General features: G+C 34.5%; 1 protein-coding gene across 1 annotated transcript in view; it reads left to right on the top strand.

The window, feature by feature from the left end:
- RPA1 (replication protein A1) overlaps positions 1-15,742 on the top strand; it is a 47,858-nt gene that overhangs the window by 11,482 nt on the left and 20,634 nt on the right. Inside the window, 1 exon segment of the mRNA XM_079130854.1 lies at positions 3,389-3,477. Coding sequence (XP_078986980.1) covers positions 3,389-3,477 — 89 coding nt within the window.

The following is a 15,742-nucleotide window of genomic DNA, read 5'->3' as shown; positions in this document are numbered from 1 at the left end:
GTGCCTCATATGTGCCAGGCAAGCACTCTACCACTGAGCTACAACCCCAGTCCCCTATTCTTTTGCTGTTTTATCTCTTGTTTTACCTTATTTTTTGACTTTTTTTTCTTTTTTAATATGGTCATATTTATTTTGTGAATCACTTTCGGGAAGTATCTATTTCCTTTCTTGTCTTCTGCTTTCTTCCAGGCTGAGTTCTTTGTCTTTTTGCTTCCCTTGTTCCTTTCATTTTTATGCACTGTTGTCTTGCAGCGTTGCTGTGCCTTTACCTTTGGTCTTGTTTGTACTTCATGTGGACAGTTCTGTCTAGACTTCCTATTTGCTCTACTATGCTAGGTACATCTTCTTGCCAGCTTTGTCGCTTGAGACCTGTTATCTTCTACTCCAGTCTACCTTTGTGTGTCATAAACTGCACTTACCAACCACTTTCTGTCCTCTTGGGCATGGTTATAGGAAAGGGTGGAGAGCTTTGCTGGGATTGAGTACAGTCCTTCCTGGGAAACTCTTCAATGCCTGTTCTCTCCAGTCAGGAATATAGTTCCACTCCCATGGGATCTGCTTTATTTCACTACCTTTTTTTTTTTTGGTAGTATGGGTTTTGAACCTTGGGATAGTCTACTACTGAGCTACATTCCTACCCCTCATTATTTTTTATTTTGAAACAGTCTCCATAAGTTGCTGAGGGTCTCACTAAGTTCCAAGGCTGGCCTGGAACTTGGAGTCTTCCTGCCTCAGCCTGCCAACTAGCTGGAATTCCAGGTGTGCCATGTGCCTGGTTTTTAAATATTTCTATTTTTAAGAGGAAAAAGTCTTCCAGAAATATGAGGAATTTAAAAGCACCGATTTCAAAGAGAGACAAACCTGCATTTTACATACTGATCTGCCTCTTACTAGAGGCATGACTTTATGTAAGAAACTTAATTCAGTGCCTTAGTTTCTCATCTGAACAATAGAGATGATAAGACCTCACCAGATTGTATTAAGGGGTATCCTGGAACTAGTCCCCAAAGATACTGTATCCAGGAATGAAAACTGGATCAGATGTTAACTTTATGATTAACTTTTGGGGGGGGGGTGCTGGGGACTGAACCCAGGGCCTTGTGCTTGCAAGGCAAGCACCTTACCAACTGAGCTATCTCCCCAGCCCTTATGATTAACTTTTTGAGAAACTACTGGACTACTTTCAAAGCAGCTTTACTTATTTACCTCCTCACCAGCAAGCAGCATGGGTGTAGAAGTTTCCACACATCCTAACCAACCTTGTAATTATGTGATGTAGAGTTTCAGCTAAAATATCATCTGTATTGTATATTCCCTTTTTTTCCTCCCAAAAGTTTTCATAGCAGTTATCTTTCTTCTTCCATATGAATTTTAGTGTTCTGTTATCAAGTTGGAAAAAACAAGCAACTATTGTGTTGGAATACAAATGATTGTGTTACATTTATATAATATTTGATGTTAGGAGGTTTTTTTGTTTAAGAATATGGTGTATATCCATTTAAAGTCTCTTGGATTTTCTTGATAAACAATTGTATTATCTCCTTATTTTAATATTTATTTTGTTTATTTTGTTTATTTTTAATCTTACTGAATTAGCTAGCACTATTAAAGTTGGACAGTAATGGTGATAGTAGGTACTTTATTTGTATCTTGATTTTGATGGAAATGCTTAGTACTTAACCATAGTGTTTATCACGTAATACATGCACTTTGTCATATATTACGTGATAGGGCATTTCTTAGGTCCTTCTGTTACTCAGGGTTTTGTTAGCAGTGACTGTTGAATTTTTAAAAAAGCTTTTACTATATTTTGATATAATCGTATTGTTATAATTTTGAACTGTTTTTTCATTCCTAAAAAAAAAAAAATTCTGCCTTAAAAAGTAATCCTCTTAGTTCCTTTCTCTCTCTCTCTCTCTCTCTCTCTCTCTCTCTCTCTCTCTCTCTCTTTATCTGTTTATATTCTAAATAATTTTTAAAATCTAAAACAGTAGAGCCAGGCATGGTGATACACACTTGTAATCCCTGTGACTCGGGACATTGAGGCAGAAGGATTGCAAGGTCAAGGCCAGCCTCAGCAACTTAACCAGAACCTGTTTCAAAAAGAAAAAAGAACTTGGGATGTAGTTCAGTGGTAGCATGCTCTGAGTTCAATCCCCAGTACTAAAAAAAAAAAAAAAAAAAGTAGACCATACAATGGTATTGTGAGTTCCCATTAGAGCCCATTATTCGACTTCAGATTATGCCTGATACTCAGTCTTGCTTTATCTAATCCTTTCCACATCCTCTTTCATATAAAATTTTGAAGTAAATATCAGACATTATATTATTCAGAAATATTTTTGTGTCTGTTTTCTAAAGATAAGTCTTAGCCATGTGCAGTGGTATATATCTGTTATCCCAGCTATGTAGGAGAATCTCAAGTTTAAGGCCAGCCTGGGGAACTTAGTGAGATCCTGTCCAGGAGAGATATATAATAAAATAATCACTAATAAATATATAATTAAAACTAAGAGTGTTCTGAAAGAAAAGAAATCATGACTATAGCAAAAAGTAGAACAAGGAAACTTGATTTAAATGGGAGACTGGGAAAGTATTTCTTAATGTAATAATATTTGAGATGAGAGGTAAAAAAATATTAGATGAAGCAAAATGAAGGGTAAAAAAGCCACAATCAGAGGGTAGCATGTAGAGAGGTAGGTCTTGTGGCATATGGCAGGAATAGAAAGCTGATGGGTTAGAGGGCAGAGAACTCAGGAGTGATGAGTTGAAACCAGAGAGGTTAGAAAGGCCAGACCACATAAAGCCTTATAAACCATGTCAAAGTTTTTAATTTTAGTTACTTATTTACTTACTCATCAAAGTGGTTTTTTTGGGTCTAAGGTTTTGGAGAAGTTATTGAAATATTTTAATTGGAGCTAAAGATGAGTCAAAGACCTGTAAGTTCTTAAAGATATGTAATAATTACATTTTTAAAAATACCTGCTGTCGTAATTGGTTTTGTAATTATTTAGATAAGTATGTTTCTGAGAATACATAATCTTTTGTTGCCACATACTCTTGTGTTTAATAATCTAAATTCTTATCATGTCAATGGCTCCTTGAAGATATGGTGTGTAGCAAGAATGTGGGGTGTTAATTAAAGGACTAAATGGGAAGTGAATACCCTGCAATCATTAAAAGCCTTGATAATGATGCAGTTAAAAATTAAAGGAGGTATTTATGTAAGAATTGATATATATTTCTCAAGTTATTCAGCAATGAAAAACAGTTGACAAAGGGAAAATAGTTTTTATCAAAATGATTATTGAGGATAAGCTTTTTAAATAGTTTGTCATTTGGAATGCTTCTGAATTTATTCTAACATTTTTCTATTTTGCCTTTGTAGGAGAGTAGTTATTTTGATGGACTTAGAAGTTTTGAAATCAGCTGAAACAGTTGGGTTGAAAATTGGCAATCCAGTGCCCTATAATGAAGGTAAAATTTTTTTTATAGGTTGTACCCCTCAGTGGAATATCTCTTTATTGATCCAGAATTCTACTTTATGGATTCAGTTTGAATTGTTAGTCTTAATAAAATCACAGTGATTTGGGGATCTGGGAACAAGGTTATTCTGCATTATTTTCAATACTGAAGAAATACTCTATGAAGAAAGAAAATGTAGTGTGCATTCTCTGTAATATCCACTTAGAGTAGGCTAAAAAATAACTATCTAGGGTGTTGTAACAATAGAGAATATTATAGGATGTCAGTAATATTAGTGAGAAATGTGTTTTCTTAAGATTATCTTAGGCACATTTGTGTTTTTAAAAAATGTGAGAGCTGAAGAAATAGCTCGTGTTGGAGAGCGCTCGCCTAGCACGTACAAGGACCCCGGTTCGGATTCCTGGCCCCTCAGAGGGGAGGAAAAAAAAGAAAGATACTCTTAGGACTGGGGGTTGTGGCTCAGTGGTAGAGCACTTGCCTAGCACGTGTGAGGCACTGAGTTCCATTCTCAGTACCATGCGTAAATAAATAAATAAAATAAAGGTCTATCAGTACCTAAAAAATTAAAAAAAAAAATGTGAGACAGGCACAGCAGTGCACACCTGTGATTTAGTGGCTCTGGAGGCTGAGGCAGGAGGATCAGGAGTTCAAAGCCAGCCTCAACAATTTAGTGAGGCTCTAAGCAATTCAGTGAATCCCTGTCTAAATAAAATACAAAAAAGGATTGGGGTTGTGACTCAGTGGTTAAGCTCCCATGGGTTCAATCCCCAGTACCAAAATAAGAATAATAAAAAATTTTAAATGTGAGTATATAATCTCCAGTTTTGGTAGCATTCACCACTGTGGTAGTTGGTAGAGTTATCTCTTTTTATTACTGGGCTATGAGTAAATGCTGTGAAGGTAGAGACTATATTTGTTCTGCTCTATATTGTGTCCTTAGTACCTGGCTTGTAGTCGACCCTTCCATAAGTATTTGTGGAATTGCATATATAACATTATTTAACAAAAATCATCTTTTTTTTTTTCTTTTTTTGCGATGCTGAGAATTGAACCCGGGGCCTTGCACATATTAGGCAAGGGTTTTACCATTGAGCTACATCCCTAGTCCCAATGATTCTTTCCTTTTCTTTTTTAAAATTTTTTGTGGTTGTAGATGGATAGAATGCCATTATTTTATTTATTTTTATGCTGTGCTAAGGATCAAACCCAGTGCCTCGCATATGCTAGGAAAGTGCTCTGCCACTGAACTACAGCCCCAGCCCCCCTGTGATTATTTCTTGATGGTGAAATTATTAACTATTTATGGTTTTTTTTGTGGAACAGCATAGTGAAGTCAGAAAAAAGTTCATTACTTTAGACAACAAAGACAATTATGTTCTAGAGTAAGGCAAAAAGAATCCTTAAATTACTGACTCCATAAAAAGAGAAGGCTTATCTTTCTACTGAGTCAAATAAAAATAAAATTAAAGCCTCATTGTACACCAAAATAAATTCCAGTTGTATTTTTAAAAGTTAGAGAATGAAGCCAGCAAAATAATAAAAATACACAGAAAGGGACTACATAAATGGATTGGAAGAATTCATAATTAATAGTGGATTACATTGAAATATAAAAAATTACATGTTAAAAATAGGAGAGTATATAAACAAATTAGAATAGAATATAATAGGATTGACAAGGTTACTGTTATTTACTGAATTATTGACAAGGTTACTGTTATTTACTGAATTTCTTAGACATTAAGGGAAAGAAATACTCCAATAGAATGTTCATCGTAGGAGGGAAATAGTTGGCTGATTAAGAAAAAATATATAGCTTTTTGGTCATCTTTGTCTCTTAGGAGGAAAACCTTCATATTTGCACTGTTTTATGTTAACTACATGTCAACTCTATGTTTTTCATAGATTCTCTTTAAAAGGTTGAGAAAGTTCACTTGTATTGTTTGCTGAGAATTTTAAAAGGAATAGAAGGGTGAATTTTGTCAAATGCTTTTTCTGTCTCTATTGATAGCATAATCGTGGGGTTTTTTTGTTTTGTTTTTGGTTGGTTAATATAGTGAATTATAGTGATTGATTTTTGAATGCTATACCAACCTGGGATTTCTGGAATAAGTCTGTGTCATTATGATATATTATTCTTTTTACATATTGTTGGATTTGTTTTGCTGAGTCTACTTCATTTGATTTGATTTTGTTTAGAAGTTTTGCATATCTGTGAGATATTAGCCTATTTTTTTTTTCTTTAATCATGGTTGACTTTGGTATCAGAATAATTCTGATCTCATAGAATTAGTTGGAAAGTGTTCCTTCTTAAATTTTCTAAAAGAATTTGTGTAGGATTAGTATTACTTCTTCCTTAAATGTTTAATAGAATTCAGCGATGATGCCATCTGGGCCCAGTGTGTTTTGTTTGCTTATTTTTTATGAAAAGGTTTTAAAACTTCATTTTTTTTTTTTTAAACATACAGAGTTATTCAGTTATCTATTTCTTTTTCTATGGGCTTTAATAGATTGTATTTTAGGAAATTTAACCATTACACTTAAATTCTTGAATTTATTGGCCAGTATAAGTATAAATGTTGTAAATACTCTAATTAAAAGGCAGAAAATATCAGATGGATTTATATGTGTTTATGTACATACATATGAGATTTCATATGTAATATTTGCTTATTAACCTTTTAGGGTCTGTACAATCTGTGGTGATATCACCTCTCTGATTCCTGATATTGGTAAATTTTGTTCTCGTTTTAGTTTTTCTTTTTTTTGTTGTTGTTGTTTATTTTATGGTACTGTGAATAGTACCAGGGCCTGGTGCATGCTAGGTAAGAGCTCTACCACTGAGCTCCCTCCCTAGCCCTATGTTCTCTTTATTGCGATCAGTTTAACTAGAGGTTTATTTTATTGATTTTAAAGAACCAGCTTTTAGGGGCTGGGGAGATAGCTCAGTCGGTAGAGTGCTTGCCTTGCAAGCACAAGGCCCTGGGTTCAATCCCCAGCACCCCAAAAAAAAAGAACCAGCTTTTAGTTTCATTGATTTTCTGTTATGTTTTCTATTGTAGTGATTTATGATTTTGATCTTTAGTACTTCTGCTTACTTTGTATTTTAGATGTCTTTGTTTCTTAAGGTGGAAGCTATGTTTACTGAGGCCTTTCTTCTTTTATAATATAGGTTATAGTGCTATACATTTACCCCTAAGTACTGCTATAACAGCATCCAGCAAATTCTGGAATGTTACGTCCTTATTTTTATTCTGTTCAAAATGCTGTATGATTTCCCTTTTTAATTTTTTTGACTTTGTGGTTTTTACCAAATGTGGAGGTTTTCTAGGCATCTTTTTTGTTGTTGATATGTAATTCCATTGTAATCAAGTAACATTTTTATGACTCAAATCCTGTTAAATTTATTGAATCTTATGTCTCAGATTATAGTCTCGGTAAATTATGTGTGTATTGAAAAGGGTGTGTATTTGATTGTTGGATGGATTGTTCTGTCAGGTCAAGTTAGTATAGTTAAGTATTTTGTATTCTTAACTGATTTTCGGTTTACTTGTTCTATTTTTGAGAGATTCATTGTGGAATCTCTGACTATAATTGTAGGTTTCTCTCTCTGTAGTTTTATTAACTGTTGCTTCCTACATTTTGGAACTCTTAAATGCATGAGCATCTACACCTATTATGTCCTTTTTAAAAAAAAAAAATACTTTTAGTTGTAGATGGACACAATACCTTTATTGTTTATTTAGTTTTTTTTGCGGGAGAGGATTTTTTTTTTAAATGTGGTGCTTGGGAACAAACCCAGTGCCTCAAGCTTGATGGGCAAGTGCTCTACCACTGAGCCACAACCCCAGCCCCTATTATGTTTCTTGATGAGTTAATTCCTTTATCATTATGAAATGACTTTCTTTATTCTGTGCTTTGAAATCTGCTTTAATACTAATAAAGCCACTTTAGCTTTTTAAAATTAGTATTAGTTTGCTGTATCTTTTCCTATCCTTTTATTTTAATCTATTTATGTTTTAATGCATCTGTATATTAAATTTGTATTTTTATAGGCAGTTTGTAGGTGGCTCTTGCTTTTTTGTCCAATTTGATAATTTCTGCCTTTTTAAAAAAATTTTTTTAGTTGTAAATGGACACAATACCTGTATTTATTTATATGTGATGCTGAGGATTGAACTCAGGACCTCACGCATGCTAGGCAAGTGCTCTACCACTGAGCTATACCTCTGGCCCCAATAATTTCTGCCTTTTAATGGGTGGGGGTTAGACTATTTATATTAGTGTAGTTAAAACATACAACATGGTGATGTGTTTAGGTTCTCCTTGCTATTTGTCTTTTATTTGTCCTATCTGGGTTTTTTTTTTTTCCTTTTTTTTATACTTTATTTTGAGTTGAATATTTTTCATAATTATTATCTTCTTCTTGGCTTAATTACTATAACTGTTTCGTTATTTTAGTTTATCAAGGTCCATCTTGGGTGATACTATACTACTTCACATGTAGTATAGGAATCTCCCTTTTCTTCCCTCCAAACCTTGTATTATGGTTGTCAATAATTTTACTTTTATCTATGTCATAAGTCCTATAATACATTGTTACTATTTTTAAGTATTTTAAAAGAGATTTTAATAATAAGAAAAAGTCTTACATGTTTACTCATATAGTTGTCATTTCTAGTGCTCTTAATTCCTTTATCTAGGGCCACTTTCTAACTGTTGTCTTAGCACCAGTTTCCACTGGTGATGAATTCTTTCAGCTTTTGTGTCTGAAAATATTTTCCCTTTGACTTTGAGAGACATTTTTGCTGAGCATAGAATTCTAGATAGACAGTTTATTTTCTTTTCAGTACTTTAAAGATGTTATCTTCCATGCATAGCTACCTTCAATGAATGAACTCTTGTATCATTTTCATTTTTGTTCTTCTGTACTTAACACTCTTGCTCTTGCACTCTCCATTTTTCACAGTTCTGAGACTTGAACCCAGGGTCCTCTCACATGCCATGCTCTGCACTGAGCTTCACCCTAGTCCTTTCATGGTCTCTCTGGATTAAGGATAAATGTAGTTTAGCCTGATAAATTTTTGTACTGGAGGCAAACTGCATCCTGTCTTGGTTATCCTATCTGAAACTCGGTCCTAGCCTTTGCCTGAGTGAAGGAAAGGAAAAGAAACTTGAATTTTAGTTCTGAACACAATCACAGAATGAGAGAATGGAAGGAATTATTTTAGAGATCAGTTATTATGGTAAGGAAGGGACTTGTCCAAAGTCACATGGTGAATTGCTTCAAGAAATGAGTCAGCATTGGTGATTTCCAGTTGAAGCCTCTTTCTATTGTGTCCAGGACTTTGAGGATTAACCTTCACACCAAAACTTTTACCTACTGTAAAAGTTGTATTTAGGTACATAGATTATTTGAGTGAATCTATTATAGGAGTGTTAAATAATCGGAAGTTATCATTACTTCATATTGGTATATGTGCCCTTTAAAATGTATGATTTTTAAAAATTAAAACACTTAAGATGATCATCTTTTTTCTTCAGTAAACATTCATTTTTCTAATTTTTAAATAGATACATGTTTTCTAAAGTCAAAACTATAAAATTGTACAGTCAGAGAAATCTTATCTTTCCACTGGCTCTACTACCACTACTGCCCTTTTTTTGTTCCTCTCCACATTTTTTATGGGTGCATTATAATTGTACATATTAATGGGATTTGTTGTTACGTATTCATACATGCACACAATTTAACAATTATGATTTGGCCAGTCTCACTTCCCAGCACTTCCTCCTCCCTCCCTCCCACCTGCTCCATCCCTTTCCTCTACTAATCTCCCTTTGATTATCATGGGATTCCTGCGGCCACCACCACCACCCCTTTTCCTTTTCCTCTCTAGTTTCAACATATGAGAGAAAATATATGACCCTTGACCTTCGAGTTTGGCTTATTTTGCTTAACATAATAATCCCAAGTTTCATCCTGCAAATGACATAATTTTACTTTTCTTTATGGCACTGATGCCCTTTATAAGTAACAAATTTTAGTGATTTCTTTTTGTTCTTCAGATATTTCTTTATGCAAATATAATCAAGCAAAAAATTATATATATTATATATTCTCATTCTGTACCTTGCTTACAAGGTAGCATATTATGGCACTACTTTGTTTCTTTCTTTTCTTATTTCCCCTTTTTTATTTTGAGACAGGGTCTTGCTAAGTTACTGAGGCTGGCCTCGAATTTGCTCTTGCCTCAGCTCCTAAGTCAGTGTGATCACAGGTATACATCACCACACCCTCTTTTTTATCCTTTTAAAAAATGTTTTTAGCCTAGAGAGACTTTCATTTATATGTTGTGCTATTTTTTCTTTCTTTTTTTTTCTAAATTAAGTGTTTGTGCAGCTGCTCCATAATTTATTTAACCAACCCTTTATTCATAGACACTTGTATTGTTTCCATGCTCTGGCTATTAAGACAGTGCTGCAAATGTCCAAAACCCTGATCTCTTGCACGTCAGGAAAAAAAAAAAAAATAGCATTATCCTAGTGATAGCTTCATATGTAGGCAGGTATTTGGACTCAAGGGATTTGATTGTCAGAGGTGAGATATCTGGGTCAACTGGTAAATGTGTCTGATTGGTGGATACAATCAGATATTCTCCTTCATATCAGATAGTATCATTTTTGTATTCCTACCCATAGTGCACAAAAATATTGGTTTTCTTCACAGCCATGCCAAGATAGTTTATTAATCTTTTGAAATTTTACAAACTTGATAGATAAAAAGTGATATCTACACGTAGTTTTTAACATGTATTCTGTGCAAGATCAGCATCCTTTTAAATGTTTAAAGCACCCTATTGATTTTATTTTTGGTTATCTGTGGATTGACTGTTCTTATAGCGCCCATTTTTCTTATGGGTTATTTGTCTTTTTCTTCACGATTTCTAAGAGTTTTTTAAAAAGTAGGGAGATTGTTGGGTAAGGTGGTGCACACCTATAATCCCAGTAACTTGGGAGGCTGAGGCAGGAGGATCAGAAATTCAAGAGTAGTTCGGGCATCTTAGCAAGAGCCTGTCTCGGAATAATAACAAAAAAGGACTGTGGGTAAAGTAGAGGAATTATAAGAAAAGAAGAGAAAAAATAGGGGGTCTAGTCCTTTGTCTCTAATATGAATTGTAGAGCCTTTTTGACTTGCTAATGGTGTTTTTATTTTGCTATGTGGCAGGGTTTGTTTTTTAATGTAATTGGATTTGCCAATTATTTTTTATGACTTTAAGATTCAGAGCCATAATTAGAAGTGTCTTCCTCACTTCAAAGTTATTAAGGCATTAGCTCATGTCTTATTCTAGTACTTGCACATTTTAGTTTTTATGTTTAAATCATCCATGCTGCTTCTGTCTTACTGTTGTGATTTCTTAACTGGTGCTATTTTTGGCTTTACTTTCACATAATTTGGAAATTTATAGGTTTGCTCTGTCCTAGTTTCTCTAAATTAAAGATAGCTTTTATGTAGTATGTGTGTATGTTCACATGTGCACACATACATAGGATGGATATGTGTTCTTATTGCTCTGTATAGTTTTTAGGAAAAGGGGAAAAGATTTTGAAACTAGGCCATCAACATGCTCTTCCCAGTAATGGAACCTGATGGATATTTTTACTTATACAAATAGTAGTAATTTGGTGCTTTAAATTGGAGAGCGACGGAACCTACAGGTAAAAGTTCAAATAATTAAATTAGAATGTCACATTTGTTTTGTAATAGTAAAGTTTTATTGAGCTGAGCACCTTGCTTATCACATTCCCAGCTTTTAGAAGGAGTGCTAAGGCAAAGCAATGCTTAGCGTCCCTGGTGAAATCATTGAGTGCATTAGAGGCAGGGAAGTGTGTTTTTGGCCGACTTTTATCACCTTTTGCTAGACTTCGGATGTTTTTTCTGTTGTATTTAATTGAATGGTTACTCGAACATTTTGTATTTCAGGGGCAAAAGTGTTTGTGATAAAGATGGAGATGAAAATGTTGAAAAATAAATATTGCTTGGGGGGAGAACTATAGCTATGGAAAAGTACTTCCTTTGTCTCAATACCCAGTTTAACTGGCCCTTCCCTTTCTTCAGAGTCTGTAAAAATGCACAAAGATAAGAAAATATTTCGCTGTTCAGGATTATTTATTATAGAATTTCATTTTACCAGATTAATAACATTGTTGAGCCATGATGGAAATTTCTTTTGTTATTGTTACTACTGCCGTGTAGTATGTTCACAGTAATGGTTTCTGATTTTCTATTGTGAAAGTAAGGGAACTGTTGTTAGCAGGCAGAGAACTGCAGTCAGATATGCATCCTCCCAGTACATAATCCTGAACCTGTTACATGTCAGGTGACCAGTAAAAATTAGTTGACTAAATCAGACCCAGAAATAATTAGTAATTCCAAAATGTGCATTAAAATTTCAAATGTCCATTACCAGATTAAAAAAAAAATGATTACAGAATTTCCAAAGTATTAGATATCAAGCTTCAAACAATTCATACTTCATATAATATTGAATTGGGTCATTTTAAATCCTTTGTACTTACCACTAAATTTTGTCAGCATGTATGTTTGTGTGTAAATTCTGTGTAGATAACACTATTGATAATAATTTTGTACTTAAGCATATTATATAATTCTTAGTTATTGTTGTTTTATTACTGATCTTAGGTGGAATTCTTTTCAGACTGATTTTTTCTATTTTCTGTAAACTAAAAATTATAATAATTGTATTGATATTTATTCTTTGTAGTTGGTATTAAGAACTTACTGCTAGAAGTTGATTTTTTTTGCTCTGTATACTCCATTGTCTATAAGCTAATTTTTCTCTGCCCATGACTCACCTACGCATAGATAATAAAAATGGTGTGAGTGTAGATAACTCAAGGAGTAAGAGTTTGCCTTTTTTTTTTTTAAAGTACTGGGAATTTGACCAAGTGGCACTTAGCCACTGAGCCCCACCCCCAGCACTTTCTATTTTATTTTGAGACAAAGTCTCTAAATTGCTTAGGGTCTCACTAAGTTTTCCATGTTGACTTTCAACCTGTGATCCTTGTGCATCAGCTTCCCCAGCTGGGAATTACAGGTGTGCACCACCACACCTGGTTGAAGAGTGCTTTTAAATATCTCATTTCCTTTCTGTGTCAGAGCCAACAATGTGAAGCCAGAACAGATCAAAGAGTCCAAGGATTATAATGTTGATCCATCTTATTGTAATGGTTTTATTTGCAGGTGGCACAAAGCCAAAGATTATCAGAACCTGAGTCTCAACATTACTGCTGTGCAGTATAATTTTGATTTTTAGAAAGATTGCACTTTAGCTATAGACTGATTTATGTGAGGTCTTGTGAGCAGCTGCTGTGTTGCAGTGCATTAATTGAGGGGCACTTGTTGCTATTTAGAATGCACTCTTGCTATCCATTTGGTTTGGGGCTGACTCTTTCGCCAGATTTGAAAGTATGGTCCAAAGCAGGAAGGAGTTAAGAATTGCTTTTTTGTTAGAGTTGTGGTGGCACGTGCCTGTAATTCCAGTGGCTCAGGCTGAGGCCGGAGGATCTTGAGTTCAAAGCCAGCCTCAGCAATTTAGCAAGGCCCTAAGCAACTCAGCAAGACAATGTCTTTAAATAAAATATTTAAAAAGGGGCTTGGAGATGTGGCTCAGTGGTTAAGCACCCCTGGGCTCAATCTGTGGTACCAAAAAATAAATAAATAAATAAGGATTGTTTTATTAAATGGATTAGTAGCTTTTTCTAATTACCAGATAGTATGGTTATTAGTTATGTTCTATATAATTAGATTTACTATTGCCAGGATTGATTGTTTACATTTTAAAATTAACTCATACCTATAATCCCAATGACTAGGGAAGCTGAGGCAGGAGAGTTCATAGCCAACCTGGGCGATTAAGCAAGATTCTGTCTCAAAATAAAAAATAAAAAGGACTAGAAATATAGCTTGGTGTTAGAGTGCCCTGGATTCAGTCCCCAGTAAAAAATACACACACACACACACACACACACACACACACACACACACACACACATTCTCTCTCTCTCTCTCTCTCTCTCTCTCAACTGACTGTAGTAAAGTGCACATACATAGGTAAATTTGAGCTCAAGATTAGGTTTCCTCTTCTCAACCATGTGACTTTGGGCACTTTCATATCTAACCCAGTTTTCTCATCTTTTAAAGGGTAAAATAATACTGTCTACATCATAGTACTAAAAATTCCTGGAATAATGCACTTGACCTTTTACTTGGTACATCATAAACCCTCAAAAAATGGTAACTATTATTAATTGGAGACTTGCTGGATATACTGTATTTCTTCAGATCTTAAGAATCTAAGGCTTATGCCAAATTTGGTGGCACTTGCCTATAATCCCAGCTTCTTGGAAGGCTGAGGCAAGAGTATCAGAAATTCAAGGCTAGCCTGGACAACTTCGTGAGATGTGAGACTCTGTCTCTAAATAAAAATTTTTTAAAAGGTTTGGGGATATAGGTCAGTGGTAGAGTACTTGCCTAGCATGTGGGAGGCTGTGGGATGGAATCCTTAGAACTGCTTAAATAAATAAATTTTAAGACTGTATGTCATTGTGTTCTGTTCTATTTTATTTATTTATTTATTTATTTATTTATTTATTTATTTATTTATTTATTTATTTATTTATTTATTTATTTATTTATTTGGAGACATGGTCTTGCTGTGTTGACTGGGCTGATCTCAAACTCCTGAGTTCAAGCCTCCTCTCCTCCTGGCTCAGCCTCCTCTAAGTATGGAGTATTATGAGTGCATGCCTCTACAACTGGCTGCTTAACCAGTTTCTTTTTAAGTGCACAGCTCAGTGACATTAAGTTTGTCCACATTTTTGTTCTTCTATCATCACTGTCCATTCCAGAACTTTTTCATCTTCCCCAAGTAAAACTTCATATTCACTCAACATGAACTCCCAGTTCTCACTCCTGTCCATCCCTGGTACCACTTTTCTACTTTGTCTCTGTGTATGTGACTGTTTCAGTTACCTCTTTAAAATTTTATTATTTTTCGTACTGGGGATTGAACCCAGGAGTGCTTTATCCCTGAGCTATATCCCTGGTCCTTTTTTATTATTTATTTTGAGACAGGATCCTGCTAAGTAGCTTAGGGCCTCACTAAATTGCTGAGGCTGGCTTCAAACTTGAAATCCTCCTGCCTCAGTCTCCAATTCCAATCCCCATATTGCTGGAATTAAAGGTATATGCCACCGGGCCTGACTGACTCAGTTACATTTTTATAGAAATTGAATACATGTGATTAGCAATAACCAGTGACTGTATCCTGTTCAACTAGTATGTGAAGCAGCAAAGACCCTGAGAAAGGGACATTTTTTCCATATTTTTTAATTGGTGCATTATTATTATACTTAATAATGGGATTCATTTTTATATATTGGTACAAGCATACAGTATCACTACAGTTTGGTCAATATCGTTCCCTAGTATTTCCCCTTGCCCTTCTCCCTGGCCCTGAAAAAGGGACTATTTAGATTGTTTAGATAGTTTTAGATGTTTTTGAGATTGTATAGAAGAGAAGGAGGAACTGGGGTAGGAGATAGTAGGGGTTTTATATTTTATAGTTTCATATTTAAGTGTTTAAACTTTATTTTATTATTATTATTTTTTTTTATGTATTTTGTGAAGCAAGTAAAGATAGTTGTTTTTTTTCCCCCAACCACTTAACTTCAGTACTATTTACTGGGCAACTCATCTTTTCCCTACCAATTTTTTTGAAAGTTTCACTTAAGAATTTAAAACTGTTTCTTCACAAGACACGGTGTTAAAGGAGACAGTTCTCCCTTGTGGTTTTCTGTGACACTTTGTAAATTCAGATAATGGAAAAGCTAAAAAGTAAGCATGAAAATTTGTGTCAATAATCTAGGTCCTTTTTCTACATAAATAAGATCTCTCAGTTTTTCTCTCCATAGGAAGAACTAAAGAATAGACAATTCTGTTTAACCTTTTTCACTTTATGCTAAATTTATTGTACTCTGATGACACAGTTATGTCTCATTTAGCTGTGCCGGCTTAATTGTTATAGTGGCAGAAGTAAATTAAATCAGTATGTAACATGCCCACTTGAGTTAGGACCTTGGTAAGTCCAACAGGAACTTGAACCCAGCAGTTGAAGAAGGCAAAGACAGAGTCTGTGGCAATGGGGAGCTCCCCTAGCTCTGCTCACTGTTA

The sequence above is a fragment of the Sciurus vulgaris genome (genome assembly GCF_902686455.1).
Source record: "Sciurus vulgaris genome assembly, chromosome: 3".
In the NCBI taxonomy this organism is placed as follows: domain Eukaryota; kingdom Metazoa; phylum Chordata; class Mammalia; order Rodentia; family Sciuridae; genus Sciurus; species Sciurus vulgaris.
The sequence above is the reverse complement of the archived record's forward strand: the minus strand, read 5'-3'. Positions and strand labels throughout refer to the sequence as shown.